Raw genomic sequence first — 24,413 nt, forward strand, 5'->3', positions numbered from 1 at the left:
ACGATTGTACGAAAGCGAATAGTCGTATGGTTCTTTATTTATTGTGAATGCGCGGAAACTGAGGGACTCTTAGATTTTCTTTTGTGTTTTGCAAGTGATTACAGGATAGTGTTGTTTGTGAATAATAAAGTTGTAGTGTATTAACGCGAGGAAAATCGATGAGATTGTGTGTACAGTGGTGCGAACAATATGTGCAGTGTTGATTACGAATGACATCTGCTAGAAGAAAAACGGAATTGCAGTAGTTAGAGGACGTGGATTACGCATCATACAGGTAAACCTTGACGAGCGATTTTCCCTAGGGCGCCGGACTGGGTTACAATTAAGGCTGTGAAATCGTGTTGTGCGTCACTAACGGAACTAATCGCCCTTCACTCTTCTCTTGTGGAGTACCCCAAACAAGATAATGTCAAGACGTGACCTCCAGCTTTAAGCTCCTTTCTCAAACGTACCTGTTATTGTTTCTGTTGAAGCCTTGCTTAATCTACTAACATACAATAGTACTTTAGTTTCCCAGGAAATTAATACGTTCTAGTTATCATGTAGGTGATTCGAAATGGCTATTAGACATTGCAACTATCTAAGTCACCAGGAAGTAGGAAATAATTACTGAATCAAGTTTCTCTTAGTAAGTCATATTATAAAATTGCTAAATTTCAAGTCAGAATATTACAGCTGTCTGTTTGTACAGTTGTTGATTTGCCCCTTGAGATGTGTGACGTTGTTAATTGTTTATTTTGTTATTGTAACATACCTATTCATAATAGTAGTGTATAAAAATGCTGAAGTTGAAAACAATATTCTTAAGACAATTGTTGGCTGACAATAACATAAAACCTACCTACTTCATTACAAATTCAAAATATTGTATAGGTATCATAAGTACATGAGATAATAAAGGTAGTAGTACTTTCCTAACTTATTTCCTATATAAACCTAAACAAATTTTTCACCTAAACCTTCCTCCAGAATCACTCTATTGATAGGTGAAAACTGAATGAAAATCCGTTCAGTAGTTTTTGAGTTTATCACAAACATACAAAAAGACAGACACAGCAGGAGACTGTTTTATAAGATGTTGTGATAAAATTGCATTTTACATAAAGTTTTATACAATTGGCAAATAAATATTTAATAACCATAACATTTGGATTTTCTCAACATCATGAAATAAACCTATGATTGAATGCAATGAATATATATTTTTTATTATTTATGTGTTATTATTTCATTTTTAGGGTTCCGTACCCAAAGGGTAAAACGGGACCCTATTACTAAGACTTCGCTGTCCGTCCGTCCGTCTGTCACCAGGCTGTATCTCACGAACCGTGATAGCTAGACAGTTGAAATTTTCACAGATGATGTATTTCTGTTGCCGCTATAACAACAAATACTAAAAACAGAATAAAATAAAGATTTAAATGGGGCTCCCATACAACAAACGTGATTTTTGACCAAAGTTAAGCAACGTCGGGAGTGGTCAGTACTTGGATGGGTGACCTTTTTTTTTGTTTTTTTTTGCGTTATGGTACGGAACCCTTCGTGCCCGGTTTTACTGTTTGAAATACATTTAAAATAGTCTCAATTTAGGACTTATTTTATTAGGTCTGCAGACATAGCAGCAGAATCTAGCAAAATTCTTTTTATTTTGTATCTTTGTAATGAACAAACCATTACTAATGGCATGTTATATTCAACAGATATTAATTTATAAATAACATTAGTTTGATTTTGAGTTTAATACAATGTAAAACTATACATACCTACATGTTAATGCCTACATTAGGTAAACAAAGAGTATGTTTCTTTTTATTTGACAATGTGTAAGTATATTCAGCACTATCTTATCATCACAACCACCCACTTCTTAGACATTAGGAATGAGTAATGTAATATTGTGATAACAAATCGTTATATGGCAATACATCATTAACTGGATTATTACAGTTTATAAAATAAATATCTGACTTGATCTGGCATCCATGTCAAGTTGGTAAAAATAGCAGCCAATATATTGCTTAGTATACTATCAAAATTCCTGCTTACTTGTACAAGTATAAATTGAAATCAAGATTTGAACTCTATTGGAGTGTATTAAAGTTCAATATTCAAAAATCTGCAGTACATATATACATATTTTGTATAAAGTACCGTTTTATGTACTTAAATTTATTATGTTGAATATATTGATTAAAAAAATTGTTATTATTTTGTATTGTTTCTTAGTAGAATTCTGTTTTTGTGACTGTACAGTAAAAAATACAAATAAATGGATAACCTAGTAATTTTATTTTAGGATGAATGTGACCGAGACGATCCCGGTATCTGCTCAGCCGATGGAGAAAACGCACAGTCTGCTGGAGCCTCTGCAGCAGCCGATGTTCCTGCAGACACAGACTGTTCAGATAATCGCTGGGATCTTCGTATGGACCGCGCTGTTTATCACTTGCCAACAGGTATTTACTACTAATATTTACATTCACTGTAATATGTACATGTAATGACGGTATAAGAAGCTGCAACAAACGATTCATGTTAAAGTCGTAGAAATGCCAAGTGTGGAGTTAAATTCGCAAAGAATTAGAAAATACACAAACAGGCCTTAACAGTTCAGTTGAAATTGGAAGAGATATAAATAAATAAATTCATTTATTTCGACCAACTTAGGAAAGGTTAAGTTTACATTTTGGTGCCGTGACCAGGATATGTTTTGTAGCCTTTTTGGCACTTTTTGTCTACAATCTCACCTCAAAGCAATAAGCGAAACCTGGCAAAAACTTATTTTTGGAACCGTACAAGCTATATTTAGATGCAGCTGCATAACGGAGGACAATTTACGAGGTTCATCACCTTATATATGTACTTGTTTATAGGTAGATTACTCATTCATTCCATACATCATTTGAAAAGATCATCAGATTTTACAAAAATTGGCGCATCTTCTGCTACCGATACCCACCATAAGTTACATAAAGTGACATTGATATATAAGGTAGCTGATGGATATTGCATATACTCGTACTATATGCATAATGAACACCGGCATCTTGATGTATAGATATGGCTTCCGCCTTATCGTAACGTAACTGGTTTATTTCAAAGCTGATTTTAGTTTATGATATACACTTTTTGCAAGGCAGGATTAGCCGTACAGGTAATATTACTCTAGTTACTGTCTAAGAGTCCGTCTAAGCTAACTTTAAACCGATTAGAATAGAACAAAGTGAGGCAGTGTAATTTTAAACGTCATATTTTCGTAGCAATTTCACATTAACGATGACATTGCCACAGTTACGTATCTTGATCTGGCTCTACTTTAAGTAGGGGGCAAGCAAGGCGTATGTGATAATAGTCTCGTTACTTCAATATCCAGCCGTTTTGTGTACACCAAAATGGATAGCTATAGCAGATACTCGAGAGGCAAGCAAGTACGGTGTTTGACTGTTGATTGACAGAGTGCTTACCCGATAGAGAGGCGTGCTATATTTGGTTGCCGATCGCGCTCTAGCGTAGTATGTAGAGTATGAACAAAAGCAACTGAATAACGATTTTAAAAACATAGAAGATGTTTAACTTACTTAAATGCTATGTGCAATTGTGCACCGTGCGTACCTATAATTAGCATCGAAGTAGCTAAGTGCGCAAAATGCAAGAGTATGTGATTGTGTAACACTTCGTTCATTTACCATTTTGACAACTAACTCCACCATTTTTGACAAAACTGAATGTTTTCTTTCTCGTCGGGGTCAAAAGGCTGGTTAATAACAACGTGAGCGTATAATGCGGCCGACGGTGGAAGTAATCTAACGGTCGTGGACCAGTCACCATTTAACTCGGGGTTAACTTTGTGGTTCATTTTGACCTGTCCGGTTATTGCGGTTGATGGCCTAGTCGTTTATTGCTCTGTTGAGATACTTGACTTGAGACATACTTGTACATTGAGACATACTTGTACATGTTATGTTCGCTATGTAGACAACATTTAACAATTAAATAAATATAATATTTCGCAGGCAACAGCGGCTGCGGGAGCGCTGGTGGCCTAGCGGTGAGAGCGTGCGACTTGTAATCTGGAGGTCGCGGGTTCAAACCCCGGCTCGTACCAATGAGTTTTTCGGAACTTATGTACGAAATATCATTTGATATTTACCTGTCGCTTTTCGGTGCATGAAGGAAAACATCGTGAGGAAACCGGACTAATCCCAATAAGGCCTAGTTTCCCTCTGGGTTGGAAGGTCAGATGGCAGTCGCTTTCGTAAAAACTAGTGCCTACGTCAAATCATGGGATTAGTTGTCAAGCGGACCCCAGGCTCTCATGAGCCATGGCGAAATGCCGGGATAACGCGAGGAAGAAGAAGAACAGCGGCTGCGGGAATAATCACTTTAACTGTCTTATTAGACTCCGCAGAGTCTTTACAAACCTAAGAAATGCTACAAAATTATTAATTATGCTCAATTTTACGTCTTGCTATCGTGCCTTACAAACCACATCCTGCATGTTTTCTTTAATTTTTTTGAACAATAGTCCATTCCCCTCCACGTTACGATGCGCGAAGCTTTGATAGCCTTGCGGTAAGAGCGTGCGACATTCAACCTAGAGTTTGCGGGCTTAAATCCTGGCTTAGACCAGTGTGTTTTTCGGAACTTATGTACGATATCTCATTTGATATTTACCAGTGGCTTTTCGTAGAAGACCGATCGCAACAAGGCTTAGTTTCCGCTCTGGGTTGGAAGGTAAGATGGCAGTCGCTTTCGTAAAAACTAGTGCCAACGCTTATTCTTGGGATTAGTTATGAAGATTATCAGTCCATTCGTCTTCGCCGCTGATGGGTTTGTAGTTGTAGCTATACTATACCCAGTATGTGTTAGAAAGCTAAGAATCTTCATCTTACATTCTTTTCTACAAATTAGTCGGCATTTTGTTAACACGCATTGTGTAATACTTAACAAGATTGAAGAGCGATCAAAACGCTCGATTAATGCGTCCGCCTGCAGCTCGGCCTCGATTCTTTGCTCAGTTGTTTTTATGATTCGTTTTCACATTTGCGATTAATTAGCGCGACTAGAAAGCATGATTGATCCCTCTATTTGCTTCTCCGTTTAGCGGTGTTTGTTTACATTTGCATTGACACTTGATTAGTGAAAACCATCCAAGTTTGTGTTATCTTTGATCACTCATTTCAGGTAGCTGTGTAGAACGTAATACGGTACGGTACGGCTAGGTCAGTGACATCATAAGAATACGTTACCCTTTCGCATACCTAATAACATTAATGACCAAAAAAAATTAAACGCAGCGGCATCGTCGCGGTTGCGCGCTTTGCACGATTTAGTCGAAAATAACAATTATTTTTATAGTAGTTTTTTTCTGTACTTTTCGATTCGTGTTTATACAATTTTTACGAGCTTACGAGCATACATAATTAAAATGAGAAACTACGTCAATCATTATATCAAAAGAGATTTTTATAGCTTTTTATGACATTGACTTTAATTAGGTATTCACGTTTAAATTTATACTAGTTTTATCAGAAGCATGAAAAACGCGCGAGACAGTCACCATCAGATATATCGAAGCGGCCAAGGTGCTCAAAAATATCTTAACACGCACTCTAACGCCTTAACAACAGAGGCGTGTTCAGATATTTGTGAGCACCTTGGCCGCTCCGATGTATCTGACGTCGACTGTACCATTACCTTAGGTACCACCGCTTATCGGGCTCTGCACTTTCCGTCGCCTAAGTATCGCGATAAATATTGATGCAATTTTCCTACTTCAAACTCTTGTTTTCCCGAATACGCTGATAGTAATAGTGAATTTATGCACCCCACCACATTATGCATATTTTTAGAGACGTAGTAAACGGGGCCTGTTATCGTTACACAGTTGGGCGCACGTTGGACGCCTGTGCGAGACGGGCAAGTTAGCTTAAGACGAGACAGGAGCTGAGTTTTAGATATTTTAGGTAAATATACCCGTCTCGCTAACGGAAGCGGCTCCTAAAACTAGTGCGATAAGGACAAGGCGAAAAATCTCAAAAATCGAGGTTTCGTACTCGACTGTTTCCTCCTCCAAAACTTAACCAATCGTAACCAAATTTGGAAATTTAAATGATTATGAAATTATCTGTGTCGGACCGTTTTGCTTTTTTGGCTAATTGATATCAGTTTTGAATACTACGCCTCTCATTGCGGCATAGTCAATTAGGCCATTTTGGCCATTTTTGAAGGGCTCTAGCGCCTTAAAAAAAATATCAAAAAAAGCAAAACGGTCCGACTCAGATATTGACAATATTAATCTGTGTTGAAAAAATCATTGCTCTAGCATCAAAACCCACGGAGGAAACAGTCGAGTACGTTTGTATGGAGAAATGACCACTCCTTTTGGCTCTTAAAGGGATTACAGACGTAACAATCTGACAGTCAATCTTATGTAAATGTTTTGATGGAAGAATAACAGTAGTGAGTCTTATATTAAACTCTGTTCTTCAATGAGCATCTTTTCTTACGGTCTTGGAGACAAAACAAGCGAGATGAGCTCACCACATCATTGAATAGGATTATATACTTCACGAGTTCAGAGCGATATACCTGGCTGGCAGGTAATATGCTCCAGTAACATTTCTAGTTAAGAGCCAACAGGAGTGGTCATTTCTCCATACAAACGTAGTCCTCGTTTTCCTCCCTGGTTTTTGAAGCTAGAGCAATGATTTTTTCAACACAGATTAATATTGTCAATATCTGTGTCGGACCGTTTTGCTTTTTTTGATATTTTTGTTTTTTAAGGCGCTAGAGCCCTTCAAAAATGGCCAAAATGGCCTAATTGACTATGCCGCAATGAGAGGCGTGGTATTCAAAACTGATATCAATTAGCCAAAAAAGCAAAACGATCCGACACAGATAATTTCATAATCATTTAGATTTCCAAATTTGGTTACGAGTGGTTAAGTTTTGGAGGAGGAAAAAGAGGAGTACGAAACCTCGATTTTTGTCATTTTTACGCAGGATTTTTCGCCTCAGCTGCAGTTGTCCCTATCGCACTAATTTTAGGGGCGGAGTCAAGTTTCTAAATACGTACACAGCCAGAAAAGTGATGGGCAATAGTCGACATTTAATGTCGATAATCTAGTGATGTAAGAAGTTATCGATAAACCGTCTTGTGTGAAAATATCTAGATCCTCCTAAGACACAAGGGGTTTTGCGTTGAGAGGGAACACATTTTTATAGTTACATAGGTACAATCTATTTTGAACTTTTTGATTCTAATATTTCAAATTAGAAATCAAAATCAAAAATATTTTATTGCATGGTTATGGGTTTACAAAATTTTTAGGTACAGTCACGCTCCGTAATTGTCGAGCAATTTAAGGTCCTAGCTAGGGAATGCAATCTCGCACCAAGATTGGCGATTCGAGATCTCGCACGAAAAATCCGAATCGAGATTGGGTGTTTTGAGATCTCGACAGTCAGATTTTCGGGATCGAGATTAATATCTCGACGAGATCGAATTTGACAAAGTAACTAAAAATGTGTTATTTTAATCAATAATCTCTAAGAATTCCATAGATATAGACATCGTAAAATCGGGCGTATCGAGATATTCCTAGGAATATAATGAAACGCCGACATTTCATGATCTGCCTAGCGAACACCAGCCATTTTGCGCAAACCTCAAGGTGTGATATTCTGATATTCCTATAGTCTATAGGCAAATTAAACAAAAGTCGTCTCCTTTTTTCGTCGACATCTTCTAAATACCTAAAACTGGTATGGACGTGTTCCTCGTGGTCTCCAGAATATGAATAAACCGGTTTTTATTTTATGGAGGGGGGGGGGGGGGGGGCGTGTCGAAAAAAAGGAAGTAAAAAGTGGGCGGCCGACCAGCATTGATATTTGTTCACGTCTTTAGTCCTATGGGACCGATCGGTTCGTGTGAGATGTCGTTTGAAAGAGTATTAAACGTGCAATTATTGTTTTATAATAACCGTAGTCATGACTGTAGTCATTTGCAAAATATTAAAAATATATAATTTTTTACCGTGCATGGATGGCGTAAGTACTGACAAAACATGCGTCTAACTCAATAAATTATAACTTTACCGCAATTAATGTTATTATAAAATATACGAAAAATTTCATTAGCTTTCCAAAAACATAAGTTTTATTGATGTATGATATTATACATATAACAAAGTAATGATGAATTTTGTTCCGTCACGTAAATGGCGGGCGACCGACCTCAACTGATCATTATTTCTCGGGTTCTATTTTACTGATCAATTGGTGATGCATACCATTAGAAAGAATATTAAACATACTATAACCACTTGACCGTCCGACGATAGCATAGTATCCGAAAAAAATATGCTCTTAACCGACCGCGGGAACCTTACTATCCAAAGGGGTGGAAGAAAGATTTGATTTCAGAGCCATCTGACGGAATATTTCAGCATTGTTTACTAATTCTCTTGATGCGACAACGTAGCCTAACTAAATAGTTAGCTCTAAAAAAATTTAGATGGCAGTGTAGTTATAATTTTTGTAGAAAATTGTGAATGCGCTGCGCGGGGTGTGCGTCGCTAAAAAACCCCGGACGGTTGACAGGAAAACAGTCTCGTGGGCCGGACGGTTGAGTGGATAATTGGTTTCTAATAACCGTAGTCATAACTGTAGTCATTTACAAAATCATTGAAAATATGTATATGATTTCTCGATCAATTATTTTACAATGCGCCCGCTATGAAGCTAGGAATATCAAAGAATGCATTGCTCTGATGGATCTGCCGTCTCTTTCATAAGGAAGATCGTGATATGCCTGGGTTAATATTAGATCAGGAAATGGTGGCGTTTCATGATACGCCAAGGATTACGATTTTACGATATGCCGCCGACATACTACTTATTTAAGGTACCTCATGTTATATTTTGAAAATAACAACAACAAATTAAATATTTAACATAAAATCAATTTTAATTTTTACTTTACTTCTATGAAATGCTATCGATGTTAAACCACTATTTACCTTTACTTAGAAACTGCGTAACAATAATAGAGCTAAAGCCGGACACATAATAGCACTGCCTGAACAACATGAATCTAAGGTCATATATTACTTAAAACAAAGTATTTCACTTTCAGTCTTGTTCGAGATCTCGAATATATTAATCGAGATCTCGACCGAGATTGCATATATCGAGATTTCCTGTCAACTAGGTTAAATTTCGAAAATACGTGCGAGATCTAGCGAGATCTCGAAATTGCGAGATCTAGATAGCATTCCCTAGTCCTAGCTGAATTGGTTGTTTCATACACATACTCTTACTCTATAGAATGTCCAATCCTGCCTTACAAAGACGTTAATATTTATATTTGTCATGTCTATACTTCGTTTCTGAGCATTATTAAAAAAAAAACTTACTTGATACTAGTATTTACCACTAAGTACATAAATAGGGTAATTCGCCAGTAACAGGCCACTATTAGTAACTGGCCACGCCAAACCAAAAATGAATTCTATTCACCTATAAATATAATTCATTTTAGTATAAGGTGGCCAGTTATTGAAACCTTATACCTACTAAAATGAATTCTGTATAGAGGTGAATAGAATTCATTTTTAGTTTAGGGCGGCCAGTTACTGGCGAATTACCCTATTCGATATCGAGTTCCGTAAACGTAAGCCGGGTAAGTAAAAAAGTTCAATCGCAATAGGGTAATTCGTCAGTGGCCACCCCAAACCAAAAATGAATTATATTCACCTATAAATAGAATTAATTTTAGTATAAAGTGGCAAGTTATTGAAACCTTATACTAAAATGAATTCTGTTTATAGGTGAATAGGATTCATTTTTAGTTTAGGGCGGCCAGTTGTTAAAAGTGGCCAGTTACTGGCGAATTACCCTACTTAGTAGTAGCAGTAACAAAAAGTGGCAATGCAAATTGCAATCAGTGAGGTGCGCGCCAGCGCGAGTACGGGCGCACCGCACGCGTCTGTGTGCGTGCATTACACATACAAATACAGTCTCTCACGCCGCGGTTACGCCCCGTCAGAGCAACGGGTATATTCAGCTTGAAATCTCAAAATTGACTTTTAGCTCAGCTCCCGTTTCGTCTTAAAGGGGCATTCCACGAGCATGTCGCTTACGGAATGCCATTCTTCCAGTACTTCTGCAAATGTTTGGTCTAATACCTACTATTTCATGACTCGGCTAACAAATATAGTAAATCCTCGAGATTTACGCATTTGATTGAGGTAGCTGCTACTAGGCAAACGCATTTCGTAAGCGAAATTTTCGCGGAATGCCCCAACATAGCTATACTGCATTTATGATTTAATAGTTCATATTGTAAATATAGCTGCTTTTCTTGTTGCTTACATCAATCCATAGTACTTCTGAATAACTTGAGTAACTAAAGGCCGAAGCATATCAGATGCGTAGTACGGAACAATCCAACATACTGCGTAAACACGCCCACACCTGTTGAGAATTATGTCAGCTGTCACATAGCTTGCGTCGGGTATATAAGACCTGGCTGTACATATTTGCTCTACTTTAGGTACAAAGAAACCACTGACTGAGACTGAAACCACTTTTTCCCTATGTTTTCTGCGGGGTCCTTTGCCACTAAAAATGTTTCAATATAAATACTCCAGCATAACAAGCCATTAGTGTTCGTAACGTCAATTAGCATTCTTTTTGTGGCGTTATCAACCTGTCGTTATCGCAAGTGGAGCGCTACGCGAACTATTTACCCGTTGATAGTGTTTACCGTCGTATAAGTACTCTTTATGAAAAATTATGATGGAAATGGCATTGATAGTGATGCAAGGCCGCTTCTGCAGATTGCTTATTGTCAAGTTCTGTCTGATAATAGATTACTAGCTATGTCCGCGACTCCGTGCACGAGGGATTAGATTTGTTTAGGTTTTTCTCCCTTCTCCAGGAAATGGATTTTCACAAGTACGGATAGCCTGGAAGGTTAGCGTTTGTTGTCTACTTAAAACTTGGAATATTCTTAAAATAAAATAATTCGATTTTAACAACTACCACCTATCCAGAAGCCGTGAGTTCAAGTCTCACACAGGACAGTAATTTTTCTACTTTTCAATTTATTCTAAGCTCAAAAACTTCAATTCGATATTGCCAAATATTCTATGATAAACTTTATATGAGTATTTCCATCCATTTCAATTTCTTAATACCTATAATACATCACGCTCACAATGCCGCAACCTTAAAATATTTGCATCAACAAGGAACAATGTTAGGGTAATAAAATGCTTGTAACAAGGGGTAGGTATTTTCTTTATTGCGACCTACTTTACGCTGGCGGGAATACCGGCACTTATCACAATGAAACTGACTCATTTCGGTGTAAAATATCGTCATCATGGATGGAGATTTGACGTACGTTACCTACTTACTGTCGAACCAACGTTTGACACTTTTCGACATTTCAACAAAGCATATACGTATGAAATCATAATATGATATATGTATACGATTTCAAGCTAACATTATTAACATGATCATTTAAATACTATACATATATTATAGTATATTTGTTTTGGCGTGTTCCCGATATGCTGCGACACATCTATGATATCATGAGCATCATAACTATCTGCAAAACGTAATTCAAGACCAAAGAAAGTAAGAAATGTTGCCACTTTTTTACTAGCGCGTCTTGTATTTATGTACAAATAAGTAAATAAAAGTACTTTTTTAAATAGTAGGAGTAAAATTACTAATGAATAAATTATCTTAGCGTGATTATTTATCAAAATGAATTTACTATTTTACAAACAAATTATTGCAGTGGCAACATTTTCTTACTTTTTTTGGTCTTGAATTACGTTTTGCAGATAAGTGGAAAATAAAATTACATACTTATGATTATTTCTTTCAATTTCATACATTTTAACGAACAATAAATTGTAGGTATAGAGTACTTGATGTAAGTATAAATCCCATCAAAAACATAAATGTAAAAAAGGAGAGCCAAGTTCAATACAAAAATTATGCTTGGCTGTGGGGTTCGCCGCAAAAAGAATGGAGATTTAAATGAGTGCCAAGTTCTATGCAAAATCCAAATATGTATTTATAGGAACAAAATAACATTATAAACAAGTATTAAACTCTATTTCTTTGCTTTATTGGATACCTATAACAATTGCTGTTATTTAAAAAAAAATGCGAGATCTTAAAGCAGGTTAGATTTGACTTGGCCAGTTTTCATTACATCAGTCATTTTATAAAGTTATTCAACATATATATTTTGTAATTCTGATAAAAACTGGCCAAGCCAAATCTAACCTACTTTAAGATCTCACATTTTTTTTAAATAACAGCAATTGTTATAGGTATCCAATAAAGCAAAGAAATAGAGTTTAATACTTGTTTATAATGTTATTTTGTTCCTATAAATACATATTTGGATTTTGCATAGAACTTGGCACTCATTTAAATCTCCATTCTTTTTGCGGCGAACCCCACAGCCAAGCATAATTTTTGTATTGAACTTGGCTCTCCTTTTTTACATTTATGTTTTTGATGGGATATCAATACTTTTTGTAAAGAAAACTAGGCAGGTATTGAGATTTAATGTTTTTTCTTGTGTTTCCGCTGCATGTTTTTTACTTCTGTTCTTTGTATTAATTATGTGGTGCCGCGCGCCGCCAACGACACACCATTGGCCGGTTGTTTAGCGCGTATTACAGGTTTTTTGTATGGGGACCCCCCCTATTTTTTAACTTTTTTTATTTTTAGATTTTTTCCTACGCTTACACACAATTACCGAGCTGGATTCCAAATTTCATCCTTCTAGGTCATCTGGAAGTAGGTTAGGTTTAGGTACTATATGTAAGTCACAATAAAAAAGAAATTTGTATGGGGACCCCCCCTATTTATTAACTTTTTTTTGTTTTTAGATTTTTTCCTACGCTTACACACAATAACCGAGCTGGATTCCAAATTTCATCCTTCTAGGTCACCTGGAAGTAGGTTAGGTTTAGGTACTTATATGTCAGTCACAATAAAAAATGGTTTTTTTTGTATGGGGACCCCCCCAATTTTATAACTTTTTTTAATTTTTAGATTTTTTCCTACGCTTTCACACAATAACTGAGCTGGATTCCAAATTTCATCCTTCTAGGTCATCTGGAAGTAGGTTAGGTTTAGGTACTTATATGTCAGTCACAATAAAAAATGGTTTTTTTGTATGGGGACCCCCCCTATTTTATAACTTTTTTTAATTTTTAGATTTTTTCCTACGCTTTCACACAATAACTGAGCTGGATTCCAAATTTCATCCTTCTAGGTCATCTGGAAGTAGGTTAGGTTTAGGTACTTATATGTCAGTCACAATAAAAAATGGTTTTTTTTGTATGGGGACCCCCCCTATTTTATAACTTTTTTTAATTTTTAGATTTTTTCCTACGCTTTCACACAATAACTGAGCTGGATTCCAAATTTCATCCTTCTAGGTCATCTGGAAGTAGGTTAGGTTTAGGTACTATAGGTATGTCAGTCAGTCTTAAAATTTACGACTTTTTGACCTTCATATCTTTATAACCGTTTGAGCTAGCTTCATGAAATTTGGGCTTCTAGATGTCCTTATGGATATAATTAAACACACGTAGTTTTATGTGTTTACGTTAAAGATGTTTTGAGTTATAGAAGGGTCAAAAGTGGCACCAAGTGGTTCGTGTAATATTACACTTGGCGCTGGCTAGCCAGTTCCTTTGCTTGAACTTGGCTTGACACGCTGCCGCGTGTCTAGATAACGAACAAAATATGTAGCAATTTACTTGTTTTCCCTTAAGTATACAACCGTTTACAAGGTTGTGGCAGTTGTGGCATATATAATAAACAAATTAATAATTTGTTACTTATCTATACAGACTTATAGAGTGCCGGCATTTCAAAAATAAGTTCGATTGAGATGAGACTAACTACTAGGGCCTGTTACACCAACCATAATTGACGGATGGCCCAAGTCAATTAGCAGTGAACTATGAAACTTCCCTTACAATAAAAGCAAACTATGTAACGATGACATACGGTTTTATAACATAACCGACCGTAAGAAAATAAATGTCCAACCTGTATTCATGTATTCGTGTATTGATGCTTTTACGTGCAATTTGCATCATTAGGAATCCAGCGGCATGGTTGCAGCAGCCGTGATCCATCTCGTTCTTACAACGGCCTTTTGTGTTGGGAACTCGCAACCTCCCTAGCAACTAGGTTATTTATAGCCCGTCGAAGTTTCTCGACCATGTTTACCTGCCACTGAGAGCCTCTGGGACTCGTTATGTCTACAGTTCAATTAAGTTGAATCTGAATTTCAATAAGACTCTTGATTAATAGCAAATATTTTTAGGGCAATTTGTATGTAGGTACCACACCGGTGGTAAACAAACAGCCCGCCTGATGGTAAACTGTTACGGTAGTGTACGGACGCTTGCAACTCCCTAAAAAATTCTGTTCGCTCCTTTTGAGCAACCCATACCGGAATATGTCAGGGAAATGTAGGCGGGAAGCGGGAAGTACATTTAATTAAGCATAAAAATTATACCATAGAAAAATAATTTGCCCAAGCACGAAGTCAAGACTACGGTGTTCAGAGCACCTCACGAATTGCAGACAGATACAATACCTAGTAATAATCTCGTTAATGAGCAACGTTTCCAAGATTGGTATAAGAATTTATCTTCGAGTTGGATATTAAAATTACCACAAAATAACTCATTTTTGCTCGTCTAAAGTACAAAGATACATATCAGTAGTGCTTAACCTGTATGTATAGAATTCTACACCATTAAAATGAAGGCTGCATAAAAATTGTGTTACATTCGTCCTTATCAAGTTATAAGACTTAGGTATATAAGTAAATAAAAATAAGAAATAAATCTTTATATCAGTAGAATTACGACTACAGTAGAATGAAAGCAAAATAAGTCTTGTTTATAAAGAGAAAACTACGTAGAATGACCTGGAATCCTTGGGCGGACTTCTTTTGCGTCATGAGGGTGTTCGATTACTTACAAGTATGTTTACCGAGTCTATGGATTATTTTCTGGGGTGTATTCCCCAAGGCTATCTGAGCGTGTCGCCTCACACTGACTACTAAGTTTATATCTGAGATATAACATACAGAGCGCTGTACGTTGTATCTCAGATATAAAAAATACTATTTTTTACAGTCCCATTGTCCAATTTACTGTCTAATCTTCCCAATACAACTGTCATTTAAATGAAAAACCAGACGGATTGGATAGTAGAAGTCTGTTTGAATAAAGAATAAAGTAGAATCGAACTGTCATTTTAATTTAGACACCTAGGCCGGGTGTCTATAAATGTACTTATTTAATATTACTGGAGTCAGTTACGGATCGCTGCCATATATGACCCAAAAAAAATTTGTTAAGCTATGAGCTTCATCACATATGATCTCTGAGTAATTCTAAGCATTTCTAGCCTCGGAGGCGATAAGAAGCGTGCGTCTAGTCGAGGAGAAGATGGCCGTCACCCGTCATCATTCAAAAAAATCTGTTCTGGTCTTGGTGGCTACTAGGGCAAGTTTGGTATCATTTTCGTATAAACCGAAGACGTAGAATTCATTGCTGATATTTGTTTTTTTCAGTTTCATAATAATTTTGCAAGAAAAACGTAAAAAGAAAAAAAATTGGGATGGAGGTTTTTGCTTTGAGAGCTAATAACTTTTGTATAGTGGCCAAAAGAGTCATACAAAAAATCGCCATCTTTGTACCCCCCCACCCTTATTGCCTCCCAGGCTTGAAATGCTTAGAATTATTCAAAGATCATATGTGATGAAGCTCATAGCTTAATAAATTTTTTTTGGGTCAACTTCATAACTGACTCCGCTAATATGTAGGTATGTAATACTCAAGGTACACGTACTAGTGCTCGACATGCTAATGCCCAATAGATGACACCTTACTGTCATCTCTAATTTTTTTTTAAATCTTTTTTTTAAGGGGGTTTGTCACGCAGTGACGATGTCACCCCCGTCATCTCTATTGACAATGACTTTAAGTTTCAACATGTACTGGGACCGCGTCGAGCACCACACCAGTACGTTTACCTTATTTAGTATGTCTTGGCTGTGTGCGCTATGGGATTCTTGTTATTTGACATTAGGGTCGAATGAGCTCGTGATTCTAAATAGAGACAACATAAACATCTCCAAATTTGAAAAAGTGGTATCGTGTGGATAACTTTAAATATAACGGCCGAGCTATGTCCCGTTCATGCTTATACAGTACCGGTCAAAAGTTTAAGTTCACTCTGTAAATTCGGTTAAATGAAGCTATAACACAATGTACTAATAAAAGTATTTAATAATCTTTTATTACATAATAAATTAAAGGTAATTCTCTAATTTAAAACCACAATTAAATAAAAAAGATCAGTTTTTGCCAACTTTAGACTCTTCAAAATATCCGCCTTTTGCTTTCAATGCAACACACACACACACTTTCGGCATTCGCGTAATTAGTTTTTGCAGTGGTGATGTCGAAATTTTATTCCAACAAATGTATAGGTATTCCCAAAGCTGTTCTTTATTAGTTGGCCGCATTTTTCTCACACTCCTGTCCAATTCATCCCATAACAACTCAATTGGATTGAGGTCGGGCGATTGAGGAGGCCAATCCATATATTTTAATTCTTTTTGGTTCTCTTTGGATGAAATGTAGTTTTTGCACAACTTCGACGTATGCTTGGGATCGTTGTCTTGTTGGAAAACAAAACCTCTGCCTACAATCCGTTTTCCAGATGGACAGGCGTGACGTTGCAAAATGTTATGATACATTTTCTTATCCATTATGCCATTGACTCTCACGAGATCACCAACTTTATCACCCGCAAAGCATCCCCAGACCATAACTGATCCTCCACCGTGCTTCACTGTTGGCAACACGCATTGCTTTATCATTCGTTCGCCTACTTGTCGTCGAACATATTGACGACGACTCCCTCCAAAAATTTCAAACTTCGATTCGTCAGAAAATAAAACTTTAGACCACTGTTCAACGTCCAGTTTTTGTGTTTCTGGGCCCATTTCAACCTCTTAACTTTATTCTGACTACGTAACAAGGGTTTTTTGGCAGCAATACGACCTTTTAGACCATAGTTTCGCAGACGCCGTTGCACTGTCGAAACCGATACTCGCTGTTCTCGGGTGGCGTTGAGTTCTTCGCAAATTTCTGGAGCAGTTAGAGTACGTTGGCGTTTGCTCTGCACGCAAATAAATTGGTCTTCGCTTTTAGACGTGACTTTTGGCCTACCTGACCGAGATCGACTGCAATTAAGACCGGTTTTTTGTTTTCGTTTCAAAGTACTCACGACAGCGGTTTGAGAAACCTTCATTTTTTCAGCGATTTTCCGCGTCGTGTAGCCCTCATTTGACAGAGTTACAATAACAGCACGAGTTTCGACACTAAAATCGGCTTTGCGACCCATTTTAAATGATTTCTAACTTCACGAAATCTCATAGGAAACACGGAACAAAAATATTAAATGGATCAAATTTTCCGAATAACATAAAACGATTCCTCCAAGAGGTATTTTTATTGTTATTTGGTAGTAGTGGAAACAATTAAACGTTTGAAATTCAAAACATATTCTATATTTGAACATAATTAAATATGATAACCTTATTTCGCAGAGTGAACTTAAACTTTTGACCGGTACTGTACTGGTTCTATCAAGACGTTTGCAGTCAGAAAATTTGTAGTTATTCATTCAGGAAAACCTTTCACATCTCCAAGTCTTTATGGTGATTCGCATAGAGCTCACTTTTGCCTGTGACAAGTTTTTTTATACATGTGCGTGGGCGTGTGTTGCCCATGCCCGTTGACATGACGTAATGGTCATTTAATCAACATTTGTTTGTTTAATTATAGATATTACTCTATATGGGTAACTATCGCGGAATTCTAGATACTTCTAAGTACACATTATCCCTACTAATCTGTCTTATTACCTCTTCAGGCTTAAACTTCTGAACCGATTTAGATGAACTTTGGTATGGATTTAGGCCCGGGAAAACAGAGTATAGTTTTTATCAATAAATTCGATCAACATCATCATTTCCACGCAGACAAAGCTAGTTAGCTATGTGCGAAGTATGTAGTGGGAGGACCAAAATTCATGATCTCATAACCGACCACGCTATGGTAAAATGGTGAATTTTAATCAAACTTCTTCTTTAATTAGATTAGATCAAGAGCTCTTTATTAACTTTATTAGTGCTTCAGAATTACGTGTGAAATAAAGAATAGAGTTATTTTCCTAGTCTGTCTGACCTTGGAACGTATCTATTTATTGATTGGACAGGTTTGCTAAAGACGACCTTTGAAGACGGTTGATCAAGTTACAAGATTGTGTGCTTGTGCAATTTGGCCCAGCTGAATGCATTCTATAAGCTAAGACGTTGCGATTAAGAGCCAACAGGAGTGGTCATTTCTCCATACAAACGTACTCCTCGTTTTCCTCCGTGGTTTTTGAAGCTAGAACAATGATTTTTTCAACACAGATTAATATTGTCAATATCTGTGTTGGACCGTTTCGCTTTTTTTGATATTTTTGTTTTTAAGGCGCTAGAGCCCTTCAAAAATGGCCAAAATGGCCTAATTGACTATGCCGCAATGAGAGGCGTGGCATTCAAAACTGGTATCAATTAGCCAAAAAAGCAAAACGGTCCGACACAGATTATTTCATAATCATTTAGATTTCCAAATTTGGTTACGATTGGTTAAGTTTTGGAGGAGGAAACAGAGGAGAGGAGTACGAAACCTCGATTTTTGAGATTTTTACGCAGGATTGTTCGCCTTGTCCTTATCGCACTAATTTTAGGTGCCGCTTCCGTTAGCGAGACGGGTATATTTACCTAAAATATTTAAAACTCAGCTCCTATTTCGTCTTAAAGTTACCCCTGTATAACTAACCGTCCCTACTCGGGTTCACTATGGATCAGACGAAGGCCAATGAAAATCTTTCATTAACCGAATAAGGTTACATTAACAAGGTAAGGTAGCATTATCTCTTGTTGTTGTGTTTCGCTTTCTCAAACATAAATTTATCTCAATTTACTATACATGAAGGTTCAAATTAAAAATAGGAAAAGTATGGTGGGCCTTACGAGTTTATGAATCTAAAGTTATTCAAGTTCCGTTCATATTTTTTGATATCATCAAGTTATAAAAGTGAGGTTATATTCCGACACAAAAAACAGAGGTGTTGTCACATCGCATACAAACGAATTATCTCGTTATAATAAGGTGATGCCATCTTATTACGAGTCATCCATAGAGCGCGCTAAACAAATACCCAGACATACACCGGAAAAACTATCACTAGGAAAATATTACGCTCTGTTAAATAATATTATAACTATAAATTACAGCTCTGTCAAACAGTCATACATGCGTATCATATCCGCATATACATATAGAAACAATGCAATTTCCGTACATATAGCAAAACGCTAAGGTGTGTTTATTTACCCTAGCCACTTTCTCCAAGAGACACGCTAATCGACTCTCAACTGTAAGTAAAATGTATCGCAAATTCGATGCGTTAAGTTATTATTTTATCACAGGATTCCCAGGAGCCTTTTAAAAAACCGGGCAAGTGCGAGTCGGACTCGCGCACGAAGGGTTCCGTACCATAATGCAAAAAAAAAACAAAAAAAAAGCAAAAAAATAAAACGGTCACCCATCCAAGTACTGACCACTCCCGACGTTGCTTAACTTTGGTCAAAAATCACGTTTGTTGTATGGGAGCCCCATTTAAATCTTTATTTTATTCTGTTTTTAGTATTTGTTGTTATAGCGGCAACAGAAATACATCCATCTGTGAAAATTTCAACTGTCTAGCTATCACGGTTCGTGAGATACAGCCTGGTGACAGACAGACGGACGGACGTACGGACGGACGGACGGACGGACGGACGGACAGCGAAGTCTTAGTAATAGGGTCCCGTTTTACCCTTTGGGTACGGAACCCTAAAAAATATTAAAAGATTTCATTGTGATGCGCCGTGAGACTTGCGAGTGATTTCAAAATGAGATATGTTATGTTACCTGCAATAATATGTTAGGCAACGAAGGCCGCAAAAATATCTCACACGATCTTATTTGTAGTGACATAAGAGCGTGTCACATATTTTTGTTGCCTTCGATTCGAAGAGTTACATATTATTGCAGGTGTAGGTACTTGTACCTACATAATTTATAAAATTGTATATTAGAATAGGCCCACAGTTGATTTTTCCGGATTGACAAAAATACCTCTGGGAACGATCTCAAGAAACGCAGAGCACTTGAGCAGCATAACATAATAATTAATCCGAAATCAAGAAAAATCTATTTTTAATTGTTAATATGGTCATAGTGAGCAAATTGCTCTACGGTACCAACCGTGACTTTAACAGCTGATCCTTTACAATATAGCTTTAGGTATTTGTCGCGATTTTATTGCTGACATGCACGCCATATTACCTCCACTGACTCAAGGTAATAATCGGCTATTTGCATCGCTATTTAAAATATAGGGCAAGCATGACATTGTTTTGTTGCTAGTTTTTGCTACACTATTTAGTCTGATTTTACTTCCACTGAAACAGAGTCATTAGGTTAATGGTTAACCTAATTTAATTATCATAATCTTCTATTATAACGACCCACTGACGAAAACAATGACGTAATTTTTAACTATTAGCACTTCTATATGCAACTGTCGCCAGCCCTTGTTTGTGTTGAATTGTTATACTCAGAAATAAACTTTAACTACTTAAAAATAAGGTTTATACTCTGATCTCCTTTGACTTGATGTGAGAATTAATACAAGAAAACCTTAATAGTGAAAGTTTGCAGCTGATACCAGGTGACGGAGGCACATATTACTATATTAATACCTAGATAAACATTTATGATTAGAACTAACACTTGTTTAGTCGATAGGTTAGCAATGAGGTGTCCCAGGGTTATATATGCTTAATACCAGGATTATATAATTGACAGCAATTCATATGTATGTTTATATATGTCTCATTGTAACAGATAGATCTCTATCAGTGTATAGAATTCCAACACATTGAACGACAAAATGTGGTCCACATTAGTTATCTCAGTCATTAGTCCGATCTTGAATTTACCGTTCACCGAATTTCTCCTACCATGGTCATCTACCGGCGGATGTTAGTGATTATGTGACGTTAGATTCATCTTGATTCGCATGCCGAGGCTATGTTCAATAGCCCATTGCCCATATACGGCGTATTGTTGGAATATTGAATCAAAACAATACCCCTTGGTATTCGAAACATGATGTGATTTCTATAGTTCCAACTTGCATTAATAACAATGCGGTAAATCTATATTTAAAATCAAGCTATAAACGTCCCATTGTTTATGTCACTAGTTGGTAACGTGCCTGTGACGCAATATTTGTAAAACCTCTAGCCGCCCAGAGACCTATAAAAAGGTCTCCTGTTCCATTCTAATTTGAACTTTGTGTTGACAAAATCAAAATTTCATTTTGCTTGGCAAGGTTTGACGTATGGGCGGTTAGAGGATAAGTACAGGAATTTTCTCTAATGCAGCATTTTATTATTTTACTGCTTGAACTTACAAACGTGAGAGGTCGTGCTTGCGAAACAATGATCACTAACCTGACTAAACCTAGATCCTCTATACTACGGTATGGACATTATGGTATTATTACAACGATATAGCGTAACGTAATACAAATAATAACGTCAACTATAAATGTCACTGCAAGGAAGCCAAAAATAAATATAACTTCTTAATTTTTCCGACAGTTTCGTTCAAATGTGATTCTCCTTGTGGTCTGAGTATTTATCAATAATAAAGTGACACGTTTGCGTACTTTATGTTACTTACATGCTTAACTCGTGTAGGAAAATGTCTACAAATGTGGGAACACTAAAACTGTTAGATAGTCTGAAAAATCCAAACATCTGCTAAATCTGCTCGCAGTCTGAACGAAATTCATAGTCGTACCTATAGACTTGTACTCATATTTAGAACCTCCCATCTACCGTTGGTGCGTCAAAACAGGGAATCACAAGTATCCGAACTTATAGTGTATTAAATATTGCACATTGATAATAAAGATTGTTTTGTTCACCAGATCTACCAGCACCTGCGCTGGTACACAAACCCCTCGGAGCAGCGGTGGATCGTGCGCATCCTTTTCATCGTGCCCATCTACGGCTGCTACAGCTGGATCTCGCTGTTGTTCTTCAACGGAGACTCCTACTACGTGTACTTCTTCACAGTCAGGGACTGCTATGAAGGTACGTCTACCAGCTGTACACAAACCCCTCGGAGCAGCGATGGATCGTGCGCAACCTGTTCATTGTGCCCATCTACGGCTGCTACAGCTGGATCTCGCTGTTGTTCTTCAACGGAGACTTCTACTACGTGTACTTCTTCACAGTCAGGGACTGCTATGAAGGTACGTCTACCAGCTGTACACGAACCCCTCGGAGCAGCGATGGATTCTGCGCATCCTCTTCATCGTGCCCATCTACGGCTGCTACAGCTGGATCTCACTGTTGTTCTTCAACGGAGACTCCTACTACGTGTACTTCTTCACAGTCAGGGACTGCTATGAAGGTACGTCTACCAGCTGTACACAAACCCCACGGAGCAGCGATGGATCGTGCGCAACCTGTTCATTGTGCCCATCTACGGCTGCTACAGCTGGATCTCGCTGTTGTTCTTCAACGGAGACTTCTACTACGTGTACTTCTTCACAGTCAGGGACTGCTATGAAGGTACGTCTACCAGCTGTACACGAACCCCTCGGAGCAGCGATGGATTCTGCGCATCCTCTTCATCGTGCCCATCTACGGCTGCTACAGCTGGATCTCACTGTTGTTCTTCAACGGAGACTCCTACTACGTGTACTTCTTCACAGTCAGGGACTGCTATGAAGGTACGTCTACCAGCTGTACACGAACTCCTCGGAGCAGCGATGGATCGTGCGGATCCTGTTCATCGTGCCCATCTACGGCTGCTACAGCTGGATCTCGCTGTTGTTCTTCAACGGAGACTCCTACTACGTGTTCTTCTTCACAGTCAGGGACTGCTATGAAGGTACGTCTACCAGCTGTACACGAACTCCTCGGAGCAGCGATGGATCGTACGCATCCTGTTCATCGTGCCCATCTACGGCTGCTACAGCTGGATCTCGCTGTTGTTCTTCAACGGAGACTCCTACTACGTGTACTTCTTCACAGTCAGGGACTGCTATGAAAGCACGTCTTGTAGAACTGAGCTGGAGGCAAACGAGTAATTTTACGTTCAATTGTGTCCAAGACGAGCTGCTGAACTTCACATCCAGTCAAGTCCCAAGACCCAGATTAATATTTAGAATTTTGCTTACTTTTTTTTCGAACTGACGGCTCTTAAAGCCTCATTTAGACGGTTCAAGAATATGCATGCAGTTTTGAATAATTTTACGGTTTAGACTCACTTGTTTTTAGTCACTCGCGCGACATGTTTCGGGGAGCCTAGATGCATGCAGTTTTTGTTATATTGCGATATTTGGTCAAACGACTGAATTCGCTGTAGTTATCTTGTATCTGCTTACATTATAATATAAAATAATGCAAAACCAATAAAAGTTAACAAGCATGAAAAAAGGAGCGAATGTTCAAATATCACGGATTGGTATCGGCAATTTAAAGTTCTGAGTAGACCAGTTAAATTTTCCAGAGCAAATTGGTCCTCGACACTCTCGACAGGGCATCTTGCAATATTTTTTAATTAAACTAAACCGACTATTCCATAGGTTGCGTTCGAAAAGTTTATCTGAAAGTTTTAGTTCGATACCTAGCGTAGCGTATAATGTTATTTCAGTTTAGTCTTTGACAAGGAAAAAAGAGGTTTTATTTTGCATATATAAAATAATTTATCTATGTAGAGTTAGACCAAGAAAAGTCTGCAGAGATTTTGACAGCACACGCAGTGCAGGTGTTATTTTAAACGTCAAACTTCTATGAAATTATGACGTAGAAATAACACTGGCACTGCATGTGCTGTCAACATCTCTGCAGACTTTTCTTGGTCTAACTCTGCCAGCAACTCCACCAAACGCATTCGCTTTCTTTTTTTGGTATCAGATTTGACTATAAACTTATTTGTCGAATCTTGTTTTTCTGTCATTCTGGCGATGATGTCCGCTTACTTGTTTAGGCCATTTGTATATATGGTATCCACTATATTGTACCTTTTACAGACCTTGGAGTACGGTAATAATGTATATTTGCTGGAAACTGAACAATGACCCGCTTAATTGTGAGTGTCGCAATTTATTCACACACGACATGGGTTTATTATTTCATAATCCTT

The 24,413-nt window shown here is 37.5% G+C and overlaps 1 protein-coding gene across 1 annotated transcript in view; it reads left to right on the forward strand.

The window, feature by feature from the left end:
• Nucleotides 1-24,413, forward strand: part of LOC134668875 (transmembrane protein 184B) — a 43,839-nt gene continuing 19,426 nt past the window's right edge. Inside the window, exons 1-3 of the mRNA XM_063526355.1 lie at nucleotides 1-274; nucleotides 2,297-2,456; nucleotides 22,186-22,351. Coding sequence (XP_063382425.1) covers nucleotides 2,298-2,456; nucleotides 22,186-22,351 — 325 coding nt within the window. The 5' untranslated portion in view covers nucleotides 1-274; nucleotide 2,297. The remainder of the gene's footprint in view (nucleotides 275-2,296; nucleotides 2,457-22,185; nucleotides 22,352-24,413) is intronic.

Source organism: Cydia fagiglandana, chromosome 11 (assembly GCF_963556715.1).
Source record: "Cydia fagiglandana chromosome 11, ilCydFagi1.1, whole genome shotgun sequence".
In the NCBI taxonomy this organism is placed as follows: Eukaryota; Metazoa; Arthropoda; class Insecta; order Lepidoptera; family Tortricidae; genus Cydia; species Cydia fagiglandana.